This window comes from Varroa destructor, unplaced genomic scaffold (assembly GCF_002443255.2).
Source record: "Varroa destructor unplaced genomic scaffold, Vdes_3.0 BEIS01000004.1, whole genome shotgun sequence".
Classification (NCBI taxonomy): domain Eukaryota; kingdom Metazoa; phylum Arthropoda; class Arachnida; order Mesostigmata; family Varroidae; genus Varroa; species Varroa destructor.
Genome location: NW_019211457.1, coordinates 19,479,497 through 19,503,645, shown reverse-complemented (window position 1 = coordinate 19,503,645; position 24,149 = coordinate 19,479,497). Strand labels below are relative to the sequence as shown.

At 41.8% G+C, this 24,149-nt stretch overlaps 1 protein-coding gene and 1 long non-coding RNA gene across 6 annotated transcripts in view; one reads left to right on the top strand and one right to left on the bottom strand.

Annotated features, from left to right (window-relative positions):
• LOC147755937 (uncharacterized) overlaps positions 1 to 3,213 on the bottom strand; it is a 77,120-nt gene extending 73,907 nt beyond the window's left edge. Inside the window, exon 1 of the long non-coding RNA XR_015326642.1 lies at positions 2,180 to 3,213. This is a non-coding gene — a long non-coding RNA (uncharacterized LOC147755937). The remainder of the gene's footprint in view (positions 1 to 2,179) is intronic.
• Positions 1 to 24,149, top strand: part of LOC111249148 (uncharacterized) — a 334,604-nt gene that overhangs the window by 81,181 nt on the left and 229,274 nt on the right. For 3 of the 5 annotated variants that reach the window (XM_086987375.1, XM_086987374.1, XM_086987373.1), the window contains one exon: positions 22,202 to 22,453. In XM_086987375.1, coding sequence (XP_086843501.1) covers positions 22,202 to 22,453 — 252 coding nt within the window. Of the gene's footprint in view, positions 1 to 13,975; positions 14,231 to 14,344; positions 14,534 to 22,201; positions 22,454 to 24,149 lie in introns of those variants that run through there. The other 2 variants (XM_086987382.1, XM_086987386.1) reach the window with 2 other exon arrangements.

Sequence of the window (24,149 nt, the reverse complement as noted above, 5' to 3'; positions counted from 1 at the left end):
ATTCTTTTATATTAAGAAATTAATTATAAGCCTTTTTCTAATAACATCGTGACCCTCTACTGTAGAACATCCCATCGGTGTTTTTGGGCGGAAAATGATTTTTGCATTCCTATATTGAAACTAAGTTAACATCTTTAAAGGAGTTTTATAGAGAATGAAACAGGTCCGGACTATATATAGCGGCTGCATTGAAACTTTAAGGTTCCTCAATTTTTACCGGGTAGCTAAAGATGTATGTGATTTAGCATTGTCATGGCGGAAGACAGAGCTGCTGGTATTCACTAGTTCGAGTTAATATGTTTCAATGGCTTTTGTAAATTTTTGACAATAAAGGTCCTTATCGACTATTTTGCTCAGCGCCGGCAGCTCATAATATAGGACTTTTTTCCAATCTCAATAAACACATAGTGGTTTTCTGATGTCAGCCCAAGCGCCCAGATTGTGCGGTTTTTCCTCGTTTTATTACACATTATTGTCATATGTGACCCACTTTTCATCACCTGTGGTCAACCGCTCGAATTTTGCAGACGGAAATTTGGTCAAGTAAATTTTTTATATCAATTCGGATAGCACCCAAACATCGAATTCTTTTGCCCGCTTGCCCAAAAATGTCGATCTTGCAATAATTTCTTCAGATTTTTCGGTAGGTAGGGTAGGGTACATCACGAAATGTTCAAAACAAAAGCAACAAAACCGCTTTTGGATTACTTTTTTCTATATCATACCTTAACTATAAATTGGACAATTTTTATAGGTAAATTATAGTAAAATTGTGAAATATAACGATACTTTTATAGAAATTTTACTCGACTTAGACGCGTCCCTTTATAAGCTTAGTTAAAAGCATTTCAAAGACTCAAGCATACCCGTAGTGAAATATATGGATCGTCTAACTCGAAAGATCGTTAATACCCTTTCGAACAGCCATATAAACCGATAGAAAAAATCTTAGTAAATGTAATTTCACTTTACTTATGCAATCTCATTGTGGTATACTTAACTAAATAATTGTAATATACATTATGGCAGTTTGAAACAATATATTCATTGTGTGCACTTTTGAAACTATATTTACACCAGGCTGTGGGCTTAAATCGCAGAGCGCAGTAACTTGTCATAACCTCTTTGGGCACAGTAAAAAGCCAAACCTTCCAAATCTTTAGACAAAGATCGTCATCGTGTTATATTCTTTGTCGTTTCCACATACGTCTTCTATCTATTTAAGTAACAGTTCTAAAAGAATTATTTGAATTAAGCTAAAAGAACAAATATTGACGAGGAAACATCCCACATATACATACATATATATATATATATATACACACATGGTAAGCATCAATATTTACTAGTATAACACACATGTGCACTATAATAAGCTCTTGTGTAATAAACTATTTTGAGACCATGAAAAAATAATGTGGACTCATACATTATATAAGAGAATAACAGATGCATACTCTTCCAATAAACATTTTTGTACACCACTTTTTTGAGTGTATTGAGTTGTTTCATCATTAAGTAGCGCCATCGAAAATTTTTGATTACGCAGTTGAAGCATCCGATCGCTAGAGGTTTGACTCTTTGCAAGGGTCTCCCTGTACCTTAGGTCAATGGCGAGTCTTCATTTCAGGATCCCAACTTGCTGGATTTATGACCACATGCATGCCTATATTGTATGTATCAATCAATGTATTGATTCCAATCGTTTGACGGCTGCTTAATATTCGACTACTGTCTAACCGAAACAGTCGTCAATTATCTAAATCGGTCTTCGATTATTTAGCCTTTCCGGCCTGCAGTCCTACAGCATTAAGGAATCTATGCTCAGCACTAGAACTTCGCTAGTACTTCTCGAGCGCTAGGCAGCAGAGGTTAACCAGAGAGAACCATGAGTGCAAGCGCTTAGGTAAAATGATTGCATTGATTTTATGCACTATGCAATTCATTCGGTAGATTGCAACATTAGCGGGGCTTCATAGAGGAACTGCAAAGCTTGATCGCGCTTTCTAAGTAACAACTGCAATTCCGAAGACGACTAATATTGCCCCGTCGGAAAAATAAACGTGGTCTTGGATCTGTATCCCTTTCGCCTGATTCTATAACTTAACCGTTTGCTGACAAGGCAAGAAGTAATTTACATATGACGGAGACCTTAGCTAATCCCTAGAGTAGAACCCACCTTTTATCCTAAATAGTACTCGCAGCATAAAGATGTAGTTTGAACCTCCGATCGGTCAACAACCATACGGATGCGCGGTCGGTATGACGGTGCTCGTGCTTGAGGCGTTATCTTCAACCTTTGCTTCATAATATCCCTAATCAGCTTGGCACTGTAGCTGTAATAGTAGGCTTGGTTCTTAGTTCGGTAACTAACTAAAAACGCGCTTGATATGAAGCTGGTCTATCGCCTTGAAGATGATTGCTTTCTAATGCGCTGCTTGCATTGAAATTCACACGCTGTTTAGAATGTTCTGTATGACTCTTCGCTCATTACGAAGTAGTTTTCGTCACGGAAATATGTTGTGGGGTCAGTCCATACAAGGAGCAGTCGACTGCCCGTGCGGCTGTCCACTCTGTAAAATGCTGATGGGGTTGAGAGGATGCGAAACGTTAAAGTCGTTCTTCAACGAATGAATTCGGCCGGGCAAAAGGTGGCACTGGCTGGCAGTGGGCTTGCTAGAAATGCCTCCCCCTTGATTCGTAGCCCGAGGCAGCTTGGAGATTTGTGGGAAAACTAGAAAAAACTGCAAGAAGGAACGCCGAGAGGGGAAAAGGCTAATCAAACAGAATAACAGGTGCCCAATTGAAAAGGACAACGCAACGCTTCGAAAGGTTCAAACACACATGCTATACAGTCGGAAATCACGTCGGCGTAAGCCTGGAGTGAACTCAGCAGGAGACCGCAGTAGACGTGCCAGAAAAGCTGATCAGTAAAGGTGTACAACGTTTTGCATGGGATCTATATGCGGTGTTTGTTGTGTACGTAAACAGGTACGACAGCACTCAGAACGGAGTGCAAGCTATACTTTATGGGACCCTAAGAACAAGCAATCTTTCCTACTACGAGATTATGCATGGAAGGGAACTAAGAGTAAATGTTCTTTGTGACAAGGACTTTCTTAACAAATGGCTGAGAGAATTAACGCTAATGTAATAAATGGCTTTGCACCTATAAAATGTCCTGTAGAATTACAGGTCGCAGAACGTTAAGTTTTATAGAACTCTCTATTTTCTTTTGTTTGATAGTATATAGATAGTGAAATCTTTCTCGGATACTGAAAGAAATTTACCTGGGATTTTGAAACGACAAAATATTAAGAAAATCTATGTTTCTCGATATAATGACATAGGATAAGCAAAATAAAGGTCCAAAGGCATAATCATTTTGAACGTTAAAGCAATGATACTATTGTATTGCTCGACTCTAAAACGTAGTGACAAAGGCATTTCTAGATACATTTGAAAGCCAAATTGAGCTGATTGCAAGAATGCTCTTGTATATTATGGGGTGTTATCACACTTTCCGTGCATTTAGAATAGGGATGAAGTGTGCAAAGAATGCTCGCTTCGTTATAACAGCACGACCTCGCAGGCGATTCTCATTTGCAAAACATAAGCTTCCATTGTCATTTCAAAGACGTATACTTAGTATTATTCAGAGCCAAACAAGGTACCTCGCCTTCAAAGAAACAGGATCAGTCGCGACCATTAAGCGTCTTGTCGGCGGCGTACGGTCACAAAGAGTTGACATTGCACTCGTCCTCAAGAACACATATATATATATATTCAAACTCAAAGGAAGCCACGGGCTGCCCATAGTGCGAAACAAATGGCCGCGCTGGCTATACGTCTCCATTTTCGCTTGTAATTTGTACAGCAGTTGTATGGCAGCCAACTACTATAGGGTATCGGGGAAAAGCCATAGCAACAGACTACGGTTATATTTTAGACTGCGTAGAATATACTGATGTGTAGTCGCCTTAGTATGAGAATAGAATATAGAAATAGAGGAAAACAATAGGAAGCATATAGACTGAGTCGATAGGCGCTGCTCTATTGGAGAGGATCGTTTGCAGATCCAGACCCTTTCTTATTTTAGACCAGTACTGCACAACATCGTACTCCGAGGGTAAACGCAAAGTAGCTGACAACGTACGGGCTCGATCATCCAGCGTCAAAAGCACCAGTAGCAGACACCTGCGCCACAAAAACCTTTGCTGGTCTCTTCTAGCAGTAGTCATCTTTCCTAAATAGACAAAGACGAAATGCATGAAAACTAACGCAGACGACTATTTTTTGGGACACCTTGTAGAAGCTACTAAAATGGTGGCTAGGAAGACGTACGCATGGCGCACCCCAGTGGAACAGTATTTATAATTTTTAACTATATTACGTACTTTGCCGCTTCGCTGTTGACTGCGACGACCGATGTAGTCTATCTATAGACATATTGCTTCGTATGTTTGTATCGAGATTTAACGAAACTTAGCATCTAGGGAAGCACATTGTTGTTATCTAGAAGGAATACGTCCTGGTTATAATAATATTGGTACGCATTCAGGTCAGGCAAATATTACTGCTGCAATCGCAGAAAAAGTCAACAGCACTAACTAGTTTCTCGTTTTTCAAAAATAGCTTGCGAAATAACATGCCGTTAAGAAATGTACCAATTTTTCAACTAGTTAACTTACTAGCCTCTATCGGACTCGGCCGCTTATACTTCCAGCACCTGTATGAGGAAATACGAATACCAGTTTCTATATTTTCGCATATATAGAAACAAATTTTTACAAGTGAAGATCCGCTTGAGAACGGGCGACATTAGCTGACCTAGCTAACTGTGGCTTTATTCGGGCTTTAATTCACAAAGTTTACGTCATTTTGCCGCGTTGTAAGTGCTTAATTGATGAATAGAAGAAATTCTGCAGGCTAGCAGCTATCGTAAACGTTTTTCTTTGCTGGTGGACATACGACCTGTTCCGAAACAATCGCTTACAACGTGGTTCACAGACGTGGTAGAGCGACAGCGAAACACTGAATGGATTTCGCCAGAGAAGGCATTACATTTTAGGGAAGTTGCTTGGCAGAACCCTGTCAAGTCCAAATCCACCAAATCTATATTAAATTCCATTAGCCAATGCGGCATTAGAGCCCTTACGTAAGTTGTATCTTAAATGTGCAAACGCTATCATAATTTTTGTCGTTGTTCTTTATGCTCTAGATAGATAAAGTATTAGAGACGTGTTTTTCTAAATGAGCCATATCCTAGTAGCAGGCTCTGACTGGCTTGACTGTGGGGTGTGTCCGCCACCGCCATATTAATACGACATTCTACGGTAACAATATTTTATTTGAGGTATTGCATATTTAGCTATCTATAATAGCGCTAACATATATCCATGCGAAATACAACAAGTATAGTGTCTACATACTGAATACCGGTATCCGTATGGTTTCCCACTCCTAAACGTCAGCCCAAGTCGCTTGAGTCTAACCGTAGAGGTACGAGTAAACATCGTAATAGATGGACAAAGGCGCAAAACAGTTATCGAGATAAATTATAAGGTCCTTGCAGAAATTAAGTTATGAGAATCGTTGCGTGCGTCATAGTGTGTACACTTCATAGTAAACTCCTGTGCTCACAGTGTCAAGCCATGGCTGTATACTTATGCATTCAAATGTACACTGCGCAAAGCCTATATTAAATTGCATGACGAACATATTAAATCCTCATGCGTTATGTAGAACCACCTCGTATATGTGAGGTGTAAAGAGAATGTTGTGAAATAAGCTCTTAACCTTCGAATGGATTGGTTGATGTAGATAACAAAAAAAAATTGTTCTTACAAGCATCAGAGGTTACTGAACTCGGAGACAATAGTCTTCGTCATCTCCCGGTAGACACATTATAGGATCGGATAGAGCTTAAGATACTTAGCTGGTTGAGCTCTCTCCAGGAAATGTGTGGGGCTGTAGAGGATACGCGTATTCATACAACAAACGGTTGTTCTGTGGGACTGGTTCGATTGCCAGATATTGGCCAGTGTAGATTCGACCCAGAATGACGCTCCGTACTCAACTCATAGTCGGGAAAAACGTTTTTTAACTAGAGCCGTCAGAGACGAGCAAAGCCATGCTCTTTGATGGAACAGAGACGTTTTTCAATGCTTCAGGAAAAAGCGAAACGGGATGAGGCAAGATATGAGGTTGCCTTGTACGCCGGCCCAATAAGAAGGTTACGGCCGAAGGAGATTTAAAACCTAAAAGAGTCCAAGACGAAATCTTGGGACAGTCCAGCCATAAAAATTCACACAGTTAAAACAAATATTTCGTGTGGCAAAATTGGAGAGCCTCTAGGGTGTTTACCGCTTAGACACGGATAGCACTATCCGTTTGTGTTACTTTTTTTCACAACACTGTGCCAATAATTCCATACTGTGCTAATCGAGGTCGTGCATTTACTATCCACGGCTGTAGAAAAAAAAGCACAAGCTTTTTAACTAACTGTTTTTGTAGATACTGATTTGAAGATATTACATTGAATGATCTTATATGTGAAAACTTTAATAAGTTTATGTGCATCTTGTTTGTCGGGCCGAATATCGTCGGCCGTTTCAAAGTTTTAAGTCAATTGAGTTCGTGCTTTTAAAAACATCGGTTCCATTTTCGGGGACCTTTGAGGTTACACTCCTGTACAGGCTGTCTCGGTTCACTTAGCGGAGATCTAACAAAATGTAGAAAATCGAATACGAAAAGCTAAGTGTTTAGTGTAAGTTACAAATGACATATTTCGTCTAATAAATACAAGTATCGTACACATCCTGACAAAGTAATACTCGCCTGTGTTTTGCAACAGGATCAGTGTACTCCTCTAGTTCAATACGAAGTACACTTGCCATCTCATTAACTGATCTTTTGAAAAAGCCAAAAGCAAGCATAAACACTTATGCGTCGTCGTTTATTTGAGGTGTACTCGAATTACCTCGGCAGTAGAGAAATCAGAGAACCAAACAGGCTCTGGGCTTCGGTCTCAGCTCGCGTCCTATTTCCGCTATTTGTGCGCAGCTACTCCTCTACGAGAACGAGTTTCCTTCCCTTCATCGACGCCAATATCCAGCCAGCCACCTCTAACATTCTTTCGCTTATGTCGATTGCTACTGCGCACGCTGCAATAAAAGTATCCGGGGCAGCGTTTAGAAAATAGCTTGCATGCTTCCTGAGGTAGGGTAAATAATATTTCTTTCCAGTCCATCAGGCAGTAACATTCCTCTCACCAGCGGCCGCAGCATCGGAGGCAAGTATAGCCGTAACTGCGTCCCTATTCACTTGACGTCTATCAATTGCTGGGCTGGCGGAAGGCGAGCAAACCGTCTGGCTTCACAAGCTGCGCTGAACGCAGTTACTGCGTTGCTCTCAACTCAGCCTTTGTCTGTGTTCTCAGAGCAAATTCTCTACGTATAGCATATGATAGTTCATACGCTGGATAGCCAGTTAGGCCCGAGTCGGTGGCCGAAACGGGCGTACGTTAGGGGGGTGCCACTACTTTTGCATGGAGCAGTCCGGGTATATATCGGCGCGCAGCCGGTCGGGTTGGCTACTTCAACAGAGTCGGAAGCGAGCAACGGCAGCGAAAACGAAGCAACGACGCTAATAGAAAAAGACCTCTGAGGGAAAGCTCTGAGCTCTTTTCAGTGGCGGCAAAAGAGCATTGGCAGAAATAGCAGTAACATGAAAAGCTACTTTATTGAGAATAACGAGACGATGAGGCATGCCACTCGCTTTTATTAAATTAATCACGTTTTTTTACTTACCTTTGAACATGCTCCCGGCCACAGATATTCCGTTTTCTAAACTACTGTATACGTCAACGAGTTAAATCCAACGGTAAATAACCGGAACTCAGTGGCCGATGAATATATTGATTTCATTGTGAAGTTAATGTTCACATATATTCACTAAGAGTAACGCTTCTACTTTTGCTTCAATCGTTAGAAAATCGTAAGTTTTCGGCAAAGAGTTTTACTTAATTGAGCAATCAATCAATTTATATACAATCATCGCAATCAACTCTGAGTCTTCCAGGTTAATCTTGGATTTGCATTGAAATCCAATAAATTATAGGTTTTAGTACAAACCCTCCATTGTGACTATCGTACGCTGATGCGCTACAAAAGCGACTTTGCCTCCGGACGCTGTCAAGCTTCATCTCTTAACAAAACAGAGTTAATTTTGTTGTGTTATCGTTATTACCCTATTTTTTTTTTATTAGTTCACATTTTGCCCAGCGCAATTCACGTTCGATGCTTGCCCTACTGGTTTACAGGTTTCGTACAAAAAGCGAAGCGGACATCATACATTGGCTTGCTTAGAAGAATGTTTCTTTCGTTTATTGCTTTCCTATCTATCTTTCGACTCGTTACATTTACATGTGATGTTTTTAATCTCCTCTATCAACACGTCGAATTGTTAATTATAAGTCATTGGGTAGTAGACAGAATTTTTTTTGGTTTACACTGGTTATAAATAAAAATGGCATATTTCATGTGAAAACGTGCATCTTTCTTTCGGTATCGTTTTCAGCTCTTTTCCGCTAAAACTGTGCCGTGTGCAGCGAGAACTCTATAATTATAAGAACTGCTCGAAGATGACGTCTTGAACGTGGCGCACGTCGTGTCATCTTTAGATGGCAGATCAACAAATGTTTACTATACTCCATGGATTCTATACAGAAAAAGTGCATCGATGATCCCAAGCCACAGACCAGCCAGCTATAAACAAGATGATCACGACTTACCTTTCCGACAGGAGATATTATGTTTCGATACGGCAGAATTATTTAAGCTAAATTTTGATACCATTTGCAGGAAACGGGTAAGCACAAAGTACCTCCTGGACAACCTTCTTAACCGTTAACTACTAGAAATTCGTCCTTCGTCGTTGTTCTCGTTTTGTGGATACGAAAACCTTTGATCTCGCAATTGCGTAAAAGAAAACTAATGGTAGGTAGAATGCACGATGGTGACTTTTAAACCTCGCAGTGCGAAGCAGTGGCAGCCTCTCCTCACTGCGCACCCACGTATTGTAGACGAAGGCTAAAGTGATGCAAAAACATAACAGCTACTGAATCTAGGTGGGTTTGTGTCCATCGAGTGCTAGGGCGTCTCTGTTGTTATTTTGTACCGTTTCACTACCGTTCTACCATTAATTCCTCTGAACGCACGAGTGGGTGAGCAGATAGGCCTAATTTGAATACGAACTCCATTACATCTACCAGCAGTGGTTGTCATACTGGTAAAGGCAGCTTTCTGTGTGCGTAACATATAGCCGATCAGAGAACATGGAAAGCCTGGCCGCTCATTGAGAAAGCATAAATCATGGAAACTGGACAAACATGACGGAAGCATGATGCTGGCTTTTCGAGAAGCAGTAACAGTGCAGCAAGCTTCTTATGTTGCAATAGTGCTAAAACATCAGTCAGGTAACTGAATGGTTGGTTAACACATGAGGGAAAGCGAGAAGATTGGAAAGAAACTTCTGAATGAAACTCTTACGCAGTTGAAGAATTAACTGAACTGCCCCCACGCTTCGAACAAGGCCTTCTGCATTTACGTTACTCGTTTATTATGCAGTAGTCGATAAAAAAACGAAGTAAATCAACAAACATTTATGATTACACTTGGCTCAAGCTTGGACGTATAATTTACGTGCGCAATTTGATGTATACCGTTGGTTTTGAAAAGAGACTATCCTTTCCAAATCACGTACAAAGACTGTGGGGACACACGAAATTGCTATTAAGCCAAGATAGCTTGTGTGTCTAATGATCGAATAAAACAGCATCTAGAAACGATATTACTAAGATGATGCTTCATTTTTGAGCTATATTTGTATAGGGTCAACGTCTATACCATGCTAGTCGATACGGAAGCTGATACCAGGCACATCAAGGGAAATCGGTCGCGCAGATATTTTCTAGTTTGTTGTCGTTGCTGCTGCTGTTGCTATGGTCGTCGTCTTTCCAATGAAAACTCTTATGCATTTAAAGGAAATCTGAAGAATTCTTCCTCAGCAAACAGAAGTGGAAACCTTGATTTTATCAAGCGACGTACAAAAAAAGGTACTTCAGGCTCACCTATTCGTTGATGCGCTTCCTTCGTTTGCGATTTTCTCCGCGTTTTCAGATGAATACTGTTCTAGGAAACCTTCTTTAACGCTGAATGGAAGCGAAAATACGGCTTACAGTTTACTTGTATGCATCGATCAATCACTATTGTTGGAAGGAAGGCTGTGTATTTACTATGTAAAACTATGCAGCACTGTAAGCTTACAATATCTTATCTAATTGCGACTCTTGTTTTAAAGAATTTATTTCAACATTTACCAATCCGTCTAAGGATTTGCTTAAGTACGTTAACAGGGAATTACGTTTTATTTATTTACTTTTGCTTACTAGAAATAGAACATACCGATATCAAAAAAAGTAAATAAAGTCTCCGTGCCAACTTAGTGTGTAATGTATTTGCCTACTAAATTTAACGACACCTTGCGATCTAGATTCGAATTCGGGCATAGATACACTTTGTTTCGTGCTGGGAACCAGCCGTCTGATTGAATGCTTAACGGCGAAACCAGACGTTAAACACGGAACATAGTATTTAAAGCACTCTGCGTGAAATGAGCTGTATTGAAGATGATTTATTAGATGGAAGATATCAGTGGCCGTTGTTTTGCCTCCTCTTCTAAATTTTATCGCTTTCGGTTGCGTCAAAGTTACGATCAGTTACAAATCTGTGACTGCCACGCGGAGCCAAGCTAGAGCTTGCTGCATCTAAAACCTGTTTGACTCGTGCATCACTAAGTCGTCTGCATAGAAGCTGACTTCGACTGATTTCCTCAGCTTTTTTATTTGAAATGGGAGGTCTTTCAGCTAGATGGGGAATAAGAGCGGGCTTAAGTTTTCCTCTCTGTCTAGCCGGTTGTCTATGCGAAAGGCAAAAGTTCGGCCACTCCGTCGTCCATGATTATTCTATTCTTTTATAAAATCGTTCCAAACGGGTTGACAACCTTCATATGGACACTCACCTCGGCCAGTGTGAACATAACCTCGTTCCTGAGTTCCAGATCTAAGTATGCGTGGTCAGTGTTCTTTTAACTTTAGCCATTGAGGGCCTGCACACCATTTCTGTCGAATGCTTCCTCCGAAACCTATATTGCTTCGTTTGGGTGGCGTGCACCCTTCTTAACTAGCTGTTCCCCCTTTTAGTATGCCGCGAAATATGTTATAAGAAGCGTTTTTCCTCACTTTTCACCTCCATGATGACGGCACCATTGTGTCACTCTTTCCTGTAAGGAACACTAATTTGGTAGCATCTTTCACCTGGGCTAGGAGTGCATCAGTGTGTAAATATTTACCAGCTCCATATACCGGAGAACCACGATGCCAGAACAACGGTGCACTTAAGATGCTTGGCGCGGACTCAATTTAGACTTGCGACTTTGCATTAGTTCTCGCACAACGAAGTCTTGTTGAAGGACATCGCGTTATATTGAGACTTCTGCTTTCCATATTGCAATGAAAAAAAAAACACCGCGCGTGGTATTGTAACGAGAAGAGATTTATGGGGGCTGAGGACTTAATCGAGTAAGCCGCCGACTACCCGTCATGCGTTAGTCATATGTACGGTTAACTTTCTTTACCGGCGATTAAACAGGTCTTCTGCCGTTCAAGTGGCTGTGTGACGCACGCTTTTTTCAACAGATTGTCTTAAAAACTGAGGCTAAAAAGGTAGAACTTAGGCTGTATATCGGCCGTAAGTGTGAAGATTATCTGGGCCTTCCGTGTAAGGCCGCAAATGCAACTAAACCACAGCCTATGCTTTCGGGGGGGGGGGGGGGGGGGTGTATGGTAGACTAAAGAATTTCAACCATATTTTGTACATAAATTTCAGCGTTCACTACGTCAGTTACAGGGAGAATTTCGTAGGCGCGTTCAAAGAGCTTGTTCATATTTGGGCATCGTGACGAAACTTGGTATCTGACAGTTCACATAGATGCAATGTGGACGATAAGGTATACTGCAATCGCTATGTAAGCACAACTGATTGCGCAAAAAATGATTTTCACCCTAAAGCATACTTTGTTTGTGGCCAAGTTCGTCTTAAATATACTGATAACTTAATTTTCTGTGTGTTTTAGGGAGGTTAGGTGTCAAAGTTAAATTGACTACTTAGCGATCAAAGTCCGTAAGAGGTGTCTTGAAACGGCGTAGCACGGTCCAAGTTCGGTTGGTCGAGGCGGGTTTTAAAAAATCATCGCCATAAAGGGCGATGATTAGGGGGCGCTCATGGGCCCTCCAAATCAGTTAGCCAAGTATAGGAGACTTAGTCGCAGTGTACGTGTACGTATATGTATATATATATATATATATATATATAGCAATGACGTTACCTTCCACTAGGCACGGCATGAAGTCACCTATCTTATGACTATAGAAAACAGAGATGCCTCTACTGGGAACTCCGTTGCTTTTTATTACCAGACAGTGCACAGAATAGAAACACGGTACGTTAAAAGGGTGTTTAAGTCTCCGTTCAAAGTGTCGCATGCTCTACAATGGTTAGTGCTGCTAGAATCTGCCTTGCAAAGTGCTCGACCATTGGGCATATGGGACCCGTTGGCGGTAGTTTAACTGTTCGGCGCAGTGTTGCTTTTTGCATTGGTGGATCTTTAAGGGTCGCTTTGCTTGGTGGTGATTCATCCGTTTGAGGTTAACCTCGCTGTTGGAACGTTAGGCTCTGGAAGTCTGGTCGAGTTGGCTGGGTTTGCTGTTCAAGCCTTTCGTGCCGTTTTCGTCGATGGCTCTTAGATAATTATCTCTTGGCTTCTGCCTTTCTCGGTTGTCAGGATTCTTACACTTAAAAAAGGCCTTACTTTCTTGACAATGCTGCAGGCAATTTTCCCGGCCGCCTTAGCTTTATAGTTATACTGTCCTTCCTTGACGACCAACTTAAGGGAAACGGACAAATCTTTACGTTGGCGTGTAACGCGGCATAGAAGTATTAATTGTATCTTTGAAATATTTGTATCTAAATGCCCCATGGTTAGCATTCTCCAGCGGCTACTATGTATGAACGGATGAGCAAAATGCATGCATACAGTTGCTTTTTTAGGCGCGTGCCCATTTGCTATACACATACATAAACTTAAATAACGAAACCGCGCAAAATCGGCATGTTGCACGTAGACAATGACCATGTTTTTATTTGAGAGTTCAGGGCTGTATATTGACCCCGAACTTTTTTATTTGTTTCCAGCTAACAGAGGCTAACACACCCCCCTGTACACGGTCAGCTAGCTAACTTCCCTTCTTTAAATAAAGGAAGGTCATGATAGCATTACAAAGTGCACAAATCAGACAAATATAGGGAACGCGAAGGCTTCCGTTGTCGTTCACCTTGCAATTTCTTTCTCTATATATAACACAATGTTATGACATAGGTTTACTGAATCGCCTTTTAGCCTAGCGTCCGAAAGCAGCTCGTTGGTCTACTACCACCTTACCTCGTCTAATTAAATAATTCTCACGGGAGCCACGGCCAGCCGCAGCCGCAACCGCTGCCGCCTCTAGCTTGCTATCTGTCTGCTCCTGGCTGACAGCAGTTACTTACGTAGTGGCTAGCTAGGTGGTAGAGTAAATGTGGAAAATACGTAGGGGCCGTAAGCACTAGGTCGCTAGGAGATGAAAGATAACAGCTTGTAAGGCAGTTGTTGGTGTGCAGACATATGGGCGACCGCGTATGAAAGGACAAACTAGGCGGCAGATGGTGGACGATGCGAAGGGACGAGTAATAGGCGCGATGGGTACCGCGAGCGACAGAACAGCCAGTCCATAGTACTGACCACGCAATAGAAACCACTACGGTCGCCGTTGCCACGATTAGTGGCACACTGCTATGTCACTGCGACGCGACCCCCTCAACTATGAGACCCTGTAGCAATAGAAGAATAAATAACGAGGGAAGAGATTGCCCGCACGATGCAGTACGCTTCTGGCTTCGTTGTTGGTGCTACTACTGCTTGCAACGATGGTGGGCAAGTGCCGAGCGTGCTTCTATTTCCAAGCTTTTGGCGAGACTCCTAGCAATAGTTGCAGGCTTGTTCATGACCGTAGTTTCCTCCATGTGGCTGAAGGGAACAGCAAAACCTCCTGCGTCTGCAAGTGCTAGTATGGGTAAGTAAACAAGCAGGTAGGCAACGCGCGTGAGTGAGCCAGCCACACCACGGATCGTCTATCAGTGTTAAACGCAAGATGGCGAACGGGTTGCCTTGTTAATTAGTACCGCTGTGACGCTCAGTGCTGAAGGTGCTGTTGTTGTTTGTAGCAATTATGCGGCTCTCATCATCGGTGTGTATGGTATTATCGTTCTGGTTTAGACTACACGCAGAGCAAACAAAGAAAACCGGTCCCGTAATTATCGTCAAAGCCATTCGTGTACGACCTGCCTCGTGCAACAATCGGAGCCGATGCCGAAATGTACGCCGCCAACAGCCGCTAATAGAACCAAAGTTTAATTCTCAATACGTTGTAAGGTTAGCTGGTCGAAGATGATCCTAATGAAGAGTTAATACAGCGCTACATTTACTTGTTTTGCGTAGGACCCATAAATTGCAATGAAAAAATGCCAACAAAGTCACGCATAATTTAAAGGGGCTTAGAAGCATATGCATATGGGCCAGTGGGTAAGTTGGCAACAAGGTGCTTTCGATAGGCCACTATAAAATTCGCTTATAGCACTGAAGTGTAACTAATATATATGCCAGGGCTTCAAATCATCGAGGCTACAAGGTCGATTGTCATCTAAGGAAATAAGTGAGCGTTTCATATGCTTAGATAGCGAAATATACAAAGTTCGATCTCTAAAACTTTAAGATAAGTGGCTGAGCACTGGAAGCTACCAAAGAATGACAACGATTATAATCATCATCACAGTTATCATCATAATGATCAGGTTTTTATGCAGCGGCGGCGGCTGCAGATATAGCTCAACTTCACAGTGGTAATTACAATTGCGACGATTGCGTAATAATTCCGGGCGCTATTTACGAGTACCCTATATATTTTTAGGGGTAATCTGTGTAATCTATTAGTCACGAAGTTCTATTAACATGTCTGTAATTTCTTTTGTCGGTCTACAGCTAGTAGCCACAGTATGCGGATAGTCTATGGATAAGGAAGCAAAAAGTATCAGACGCAAATAGGAGATATTTCCGGATATATTCAGTACGCACACGAATACGCCTTTACATTAAGTACATATAATTGTCCTTTCGTAATCAGTATTTGTAATTTGTACGTGTATAGCTGATGCGATTGTAGTTCATTGGCCCGGGTGCTCTGGTATAAGATATATTATGGTCCCGTACGAGAGTGATAAATTCCTGAAATGGATTACGTCGTCATAGTGGCTAACCTGCGTTTCGGCACCTGCGCCATCGTAGATATAATCAGTCGGCTTTCGTCACGTGACAGGCCACACAGCCTCCAAAGGCCATTATGTTGACGTGTCTTATTTTTTGACGAGTGTTTTTCGCTGCGGGGCGATAAAGCCCAAACTGAACAGTGTTCTAGATAATGACTTTCTAGCACAAAGTAAACATTTACTATTAACCTAGTCTGAATATTTTCATGAGCTCTGAGACGAGCGTCAATAAGAGATTTATGTGATGCGGAGAAACACGAATCTTTGCGAAAGTCTTACCAAGTATAATGAGAATATCCTCACCGACACATAATACCGTTGGTACACAGGCAATAGTATAAACTGATGAACGTTAATGCAGCAAATTGGCTCCGGTTCATACCATTCTTGACAAAGGATTTATATTATACATAGGCCCCTGCTTATACTGCAGTTTTTCTTTTCGTTTTGTCCAGTATGTCAAAGGGCGCTACGAAATCTAGCAAATAATCGCTTATGATGAGCGTATTTTCTCCTCGTTAAGCGTAATTCTTTAAGATCACTATTAATATTTACCATTTATATATGGATGATTTCTATTGGCTTAAAGGTATCCAGGGTTTCTTATATCATTTCGATATGGGAATATTTCTCAACAGTATGCAGCTGTCAAACGCCATTCATTATTTATTAAGGCGTTCTGTCGGTGATCGATTTCGCGCTGAAGAGATTCTCCTCTACCCGTTCTCAGATAGTGTTTAAGAGGAGATTTTCATTATTCAGTCTGAAGGCGCTCCAGTGACGCTGTTCATTACTTCAGATCACCAACTGGGTTTCTGTCGTACTGCGGGTGCCAAGCAGTCAATGAATTGGGTTTAACAGTTCTTCCAAACCTTCCAGGTTCGGGCGGATTCAACGCTCGTTTTACAATACAATATAAATGAAACGCACTTCCTGAGGTTTGTCAAGAAATGCCATTTTTAATAGGAAAGTTGGAAGAAGTCCTGGTCTTTATGAACAAGAAATACTTGTCGAGTATTTCCTGATTAACGTAAAGAATAAACAAGAAAAAGGTAAAAAATCAATGTCTTAATAATCATTTACAGCAGCGAACTGAATTTAAGCGTTGCAATTTAAACAGATCCTAATTGGACTTTACATCAGTCACTCCTTGTTTATCCTCCATTTGTACTTTTTAGTTTAGTTAGACAAGTCTTCTTCTTAGCGAGGATACCTGCTGGAAGTTACCGCTCACCTAAGCCATCGTTGATTGGTCAGTTTTATTTATGAAAGAGCGAATGAGAACTGTACATTGATCTTGCCCTTCTCGCGGGATGTTTAGTATCAAAATGATTTTGGTAAGCCTGCCCTTAACCAAAAAACATTAAGCGAAGCCGTAGTATTTGTAAGGGTCTATCCACTTCGTAATGAACAGCTCTGATCAACACAAACTTTTTCAGAATAGTCTATTGTCAGAAATATTTATTCCGAAATTTTACGTAGTTTTCTTGGTTTTTACAAAGAAAATCGTTGACGGAATTCTCTTAAATGATCACCATGTAAGATAATTTGAAATTGATTACTTTCGAAAATGTGTATATCTGGGCGTGATATGTTAGCTAGCATACACACGTATGATTGTAACCGGCAACTAACAAAGCCGCGACGGAAAAGCATATGATAAATTACGAGGTTCAAGCCATGCTGCGGCCGAAGCCACATTTATCTCGCCTCTTTATTCCATCATTTTTTTGTGAAAAAATAGAGTTGGACCATACCATATTCCGTTGATTATAGCAGACTGGATGCTACCACGAAGCGGAATGTGCACTTACTGGTGTGCATCGTCAGGGTTATAGATGTTCCTGCCTGATAATCCTGACTAGATCAGAGGATTGTGGTAAAAAAGTATGCATTTAGATCCTAAGAAAAAAAACGGCATTTCACATGCACGGGGACTTCTATCAGTCCGAAGTGTTTGTCATTTGGTTTCCAAATGCTCCAGAAAATGATGGGCAGGGTCTTGAGACTCTAAGGTACCAGAGAATCGTATATCTCGGCGTTAATATCACGGCCGCCGAACAGTTTTCGGATTCCGGGAAGCAGTACAAATTGCCTCCACCAGGAAAAGATAGGAAATTAAAAAACTTCACTGATTTCTATACCGGCAGTTGTTACGGTAGTTTGCGAATCCGGTGCAATACGAAGGGCGTCGTTTGGAACTGCAATCATAAGTTTGCCTACCAATTTTATCAAAGCCCAGGTTAATAAAGAATTTGATCCTGTGCCATTTTCAATAGGACTTAGACACAAGTATATTGACGGACGTTAGTGACACTAGGTCGGGTCGGTGCTACTGCCAGTTAAAGGAAAACCAGCAGGTCGTCGCGGACGCTAGCTGTTTTTTGATCGACACGGAAAATAGAGTCCACTTATTGCATTAAAAAATCATGAGGTCAAAGTTGACTCTTTGGGTCAAACCAGACCTTATAAAAATATTTAATTCAATTTAATAAGTAGATTTAATAAGGGAACCCAATCAGTATTTGGGGTCATCTTTACGTAGGGCACGATTAATGCGGACGCGGTTGTTTTGTTACTGCTTTTCGCGATGCTGGCGTGGTAAGACGTTCTCGAGCTGGACCAGGTATGGAGAGGACAGAGGAAAGGCCTGCGACTGAACGCGGGAACTTTTTCCAGCTTGGAAAAATGAATCTGTGTTCCTATGTACTTGCTTAAAGATGGTCCGGCGTGCAGGGTTAAAAAAGAAGGAATTCCGCGCCCCAGGCGGAAAAGGCTGTAGCTGGTGGTAGATAGAGGAAAGCGCTGCTATCCAGAAGATGCTGCAACGCATGAGGAAACATCTCTTTATAAAAAACGAATTTAAGACACTAGTCCAAGAGATGGTCCTGCTCTGCGAGGTCTGTAAACGGCGGAACCGAAATTTGCGGGGTGCGAAACGCTTTATTCAGTGCCCGCTTCCCTTCAAAGAGGTAAGTCTGGACTACAAAGCTCTCCTGAGATTCCCTGGCTAGCAAGGCTTTCCATGTTTCCATCGTAATAGTCCACCATTGTCCTTCATTCGAGCGTTAGAAGCTATGTAGCGGGGCTCCAGCGTGATTGCAATGTACAACGCGACCTGTTTCACATCGCGAGGGAGATGATGGACTACTAACCATATTGAACAAATTCGGACAGCTGTTGAACATCCACGAGGCAGCTGTCTTATCAGGTGTATGGTCTAGACGTAGGAAGCTTAGATGCCGAGGAATTTAGCTCGCTTGCGGACCGTCAAGTTTGGGATCGGCAGTGACGCATAAAAATACAGTTTAAGCAGAAAACACTTGCCCTGCGGGGTTCCAAGACCGGCCGGGGATACCAATATAACTCAAACAGGCACCATTACGGTGTCCTGGAAATTATATATATACACATACATATTTTCTGAGTGAAACTGTACGAACGATTTGCAAAAGAGGCAGACTCGCCAGACACCAATTATAGTTTCTTCTGTCACTAGAAGACAGTCGTTTGTCATGAATCCTTGCGATGATGCCAATCCCAATACGCATAGGCTGGCAGGCCATTGGCGAGCAGTAGTGATCGATGTGTTACAGAAAGAGATGAAACTTTTTCCTCTTTTTTACTGAGAAAAGGCAGCTTGTGCGGATCCGGTCCGAAGAAATTACGATCAGTATTTTTGAGGACAGTTTTGCATCTTTTACTTCTCATAGGGGTCACTGCGGCGAAAAAAAAACTGCACGTTGGACGGCTTACTATTTTACGAATAGAAAAATTTGGGGTCAAACGCATATAAACGCAGTCGCCAAATCTGCTCCAACACAGTAACGAAGTGATAAACTTGATGTAGACGTCGAACAGAGTCAGACCCGACAAAGCTTTCAAAGCGACGTCTTAGGGGTTTAAGTAAATCCGTGCGGGATTCCGCCAACGGTGCCTGCGAAGCTTGTGTTCGCAAGCTTCGGCATTCCAGATTGGCAAGATCTGTGAATAGCGAATCCGTCCAGACTCCAGATGGAAGTTATATTCAATCTATGGAACCTGAGGAGACCTGCTGACGGTATAGCGTGACCAAAATATTATGAACTTATATATATAATCTCTTACAAATAAATATAGGTCAAGAAGGTAGAAGTCCAGAGGTTTCGTGGCTATAACAGTTGCTCGTTCTTTCCAACAATAAAGCTTCTCGGCTTCGTATGGAGCGTTTTTATCTATTTTTCAATTTAATATGTAGCTGTTATAATTTTGCGTTTTTCACTAATTCTCCAACTGTTCTCTTCTAACCGCCGTGTCTGCGTGAAGTGAATTTCGAGGTTTGTGTGTGGTGTTTACTCTGGAATGCTCCGAAAACACAAAAAAATGAAGATAGCAGATCCATTCCGTTGAAGGCTCAGCAAAATGCAGTAAGACTCATGCCCGCCACTCTCACCAGTCTTCCCGCATCTCGCTATCTCACTCGTTGGAAATGCAGGCAAGCGAACCATTCTACAGCAATGGACGATGCTACGCTCTATCTGCCTGCCTGCCTGCCTGCCAGTGGCAACGAGTACCGAGTTCTAGCCACTGCCGAGCCAAGCGTCAGTACCATGTGTGTACTATTCTATAAAGCACTGATAACATCGACGACAAGAGCAAGATGACGAATTGGTACGAGAATGTAATATTACAATTAAAATCGACTGGGAAGGAGTTAGGGGCATCTCCATAGAGATCTACTGTGGATTTTGATGTGGGAGGGAAAGTGCTCATAGTTAGAGTTGGTGAAATTTGAATGTAAGCGAGACACTGCCCGAAACGATTTCTGTCCATTGTTCTATCGCTGACTACTGGCAGTGCGCCAAAGAGCGCGAAAGAGAAGGGGAGAGAGATCTTGTGGGTGGAGGGGTGACGGCGAGCGTGCGACGTGTTGGAAGCTGGAAAACAGACGACGACACACAGCGTGTATAGCCGCAATACATATGCAGATATACGAGGGTGTGGCGGCGCACAAGAGCTATAGGACAGTGTTGCAAAGGAAGAGACGGTTTGTTGAAAGGATAAGAATAGGCTAGCTTGGATCTTTGCAAATGCGCATACGTTAAACGAGAATACAAAGAGATACATTTATCATAAAATGCAAGTTAACTCTGTTTTTGTGCATGAATACGTTGGTGTGCAATAGAGCATATTGTGTTTGTATGTAAAGAGGGAGAAAATAGAGAAAGCGCTGGAAAAGGTAGCCAAGTACATGCGGCTTCCGTGGAGCCTTCTTCCATAATGCGAGTTTTGTTAAATGCGGACTATTTATAAAAAAAAAAATACCCTAATCTAATCGATGAATATAGTATAACTACGAGTAATATCGAATGAATTTAGTATTTAGTAGCTCAAGACAAATCCAATGCAGGTTCCCGTATTACTGTACGATGTTACATAGAGAAAAATTGGTGGGAATTTATTACGTTTTATTAAGAGGAGTGTGAATAATCGGATTTGCAGGGATCAGCAGACCAGTTGTTGCTCAAGAGACTCAATGATGATTGCTCAAATTTCATATCGCACGCTTTTGCCATAGAGCGTGCGCTCTGTTAATATAGAAGCACGAGATGCACCTAGAACTCAGTACGAATCTATCGCTACCGCCGTGCTACCTAACCATAATCAGTTAGGAGTGTTTAAAAATGTCTTACTTTCGAGGAATTATCTATTGTGTACGTGTTATTATGTAGGATGTGATCTCCAACTGAGCTTCCTGCGTCATGCAGAATTGCATGCCATACTTCAGTGAGAAATTTTTATGGCAGCATTTGAAAGATCAAGTACGCTAGACAGCATAGAACGAGACACGGCGCTCAATGCAGCCTCGAAGTACTCTTTTATTTATAAAGCCGGACATTATTTGATAACGCGAATCTGCAAATTGAAAGGATAATGTAACAAGGAAGTAGAAGTAGATAAGGACGCAGCTCCTGGGCGGAACGATGAGAGCATATGCTACTGCGAGAACGTTTTGTGCCACACGCTGTCATATAGCAGAAATCTCAGCAGCAATTCAAAACGCGACTTGTTAGGCATAGACGTCCATTCTTCGATAGAGCAGAGAAGTAATCGATGAAAACGAGTAATGGCACGCCTATGCCATCATGCACTTGCCAAAATCGGAGTTGGTATTTTCAAGAGGCTTGCTTGTTGTTATCAGGTTTTTATGCAATGCCAAATGTCCACCTCTCTAGTACCGCCATGAAAAAACGAAGATTGCACACAAACAATATCATGCTGAAACCGAAAGCCAAACAAAATAGCTGAATTGACGATCTTTACAAGGCCTAACTTCATCCGGATGTCTTGCAAAAGGCCCTTCAGTTAACATTGAAGTGTATTTCTTGCAGCTTGAATCGGAATCGGTAACGTTGGGAGTTGATAGGTACACATAAATAGCTTACTTCGCATAAACAGCCTTGTATCGACCTAAATTAAGCTACGTAACTTAATTTTAGTAATTAATTAATTTTTTGAGCAGTTTCGAACCATTATTAGCCGATAGTAATGAGTGCAATAAGTACACTACATCCATTTGGTCATTAGACGTTCATAAAATTTTATTGTACACGGGTAAAATCGTGACTGAACCAATGAAACTAGTATGGATACATATTGTTTCCGCTTACTTGTACATACCCGTTTATCATTCGCATAACCGTTAACCTGTACTCGTTACATTGTGTACATTACATCCGCAGGTCTCCTGTCTCGGTGGCGATCATCGGGAAAATCTCGCTCGATCGAGGGCGGCGGTAGTAGCCGCGGCATGCATGGGAAACGGACGCCTTCAACAACGATGGACTTCACCGGTGGGTTGCCCTTTAACGACGAAGACGATTCCGAACTCGACCTACTACCAACTTCGCAGCGGCCTCAAAAGCATCATCTCGCTCAGGTGTCCCGACCAACCGACCAGAGTTACACGCAGATGCGGAGACAGCGTTTCCAAGGTAACTATACGAGTACAAGGGTATACGATGAACCCCTCGCGTCATGCCAAGGCTTTTCCTGTCTAGGTACAATTACTATACCAACGGCATAACACTATCAAGCGCTTTCTCCTGCTGCCGCTGCTGCTTACGGTGTACAATGAAATCGCTTGTTGCCCTAAAAAAAGATGACTCTGAACTTAATTTGCAGGGCACAAAGTCGTTCATAATATTAATGAAGCAATATTACGTATATAAATATATAATCCCGGCCTAGACGGTTATATACAGACGCACATACCTGACACACGACTGGTTGGATCCTCTGTGTGAAAGATGTTCATATTTAACAACTTGTGCTGTTGTACCGTCATATCCTGGAATTTGAAAGTGCGTTCAACAAAACAGCCGTTCCTTTAGGATATGAACAGTAATAGACTCAATATCGACTATGAAAACAGGTCATACATGAAACCTCAGGTTTTATTGACCCAGCGAAAAATCTGAAGGCAGACTCTCTTCCTTTAGAGCTTACCAATTTTTCCTTTAGCTTTTTGACGGTTAGATTTGCCTTTTTTGGGTTGCCAAATTTGAGAAAATGAGGTGTTTCTCGAAAGCTGAAAGCAATAGACAGGACCTAGAGAAAAACAGCTTTAGGCTCGACGATGCAAGCCTAAAACGCGCATAAGGAAGTTACTTTAAGCTGTCAGTGATGGTGAACTACTAAATAATGACATGTTAGTACCTACTAAAGTCGCTCTCATGTTGAATACAGTACATATTCCAACTTAATACACACTTAAATTACAATCAAATGACACTTTCACCTTGAGGAAAAAACTATTTTGTGTAAGATGAAGCTCTGTTTGAACCTCTAGTTAGCTTCAGGTGTAGTTAATAAAAGACCGCCATAATTTAGACCGACGTCCCCAAAAAAGATAGCAGAAATAAACAGCCCCTATTTGAAGGTTTGTAATGTTTTCAAAGAAATGCTCAGAGTTGAAATGTTCGAACATTTGCGGTCGATCTGTATTGCTCAAGGGCAATAGTACAATATAATTAACTACAGAAGAACGTCGAAACTAGACTAGTCTCTCTCACTCTCTCTAGGGTTCTAGTCTGGTTTTCAGCGATGTTGGTAACTTCACCTGGCAAACCCACCGTCTGGACGACGTATATGGATCAAGTAGGCTTCCGATCTATGAGATGATTCCGTTTCGGAGACGTGCATCGATCGAGTCAGCTTTTGCCCGACGCCGCTTCAAAGACGCACATGTTGTAGAAGTCAGCCGCCGGATCAACTCATTTTTACAATGGCTTGGAACCAGAGTGAATAGTTTGGCCTTGGCCGTTGGCCTTACTTTTCTCCCGAATTACTATTAGAGTAAAGCGTCGGCAATACGTGTAGACATATAATGAGCGTGCATTGAATGAAGTCGAACTTCTTGTCAGACTGAAAGACACCGCCAGTAACAATATAAATATTTGCATATTTAAGTCACGCAGTAACAATTTAAGCGTGCTTTCGACTGAGGTGGTTAGTTTCTGCACGTCATTTTAATGCGCCTTATTCTTTGTATTGACAAGCCCGAACCTACTGGAGGTACTGAGGCAATGACATCTAGTTTTTAGGCGACGAGACGCGTCTACTACAGCTCCTTTTCTGTTATTGTTAGATATCTAAAAACGGTAAAAAAATAAAAGGTGACAGGCGTTT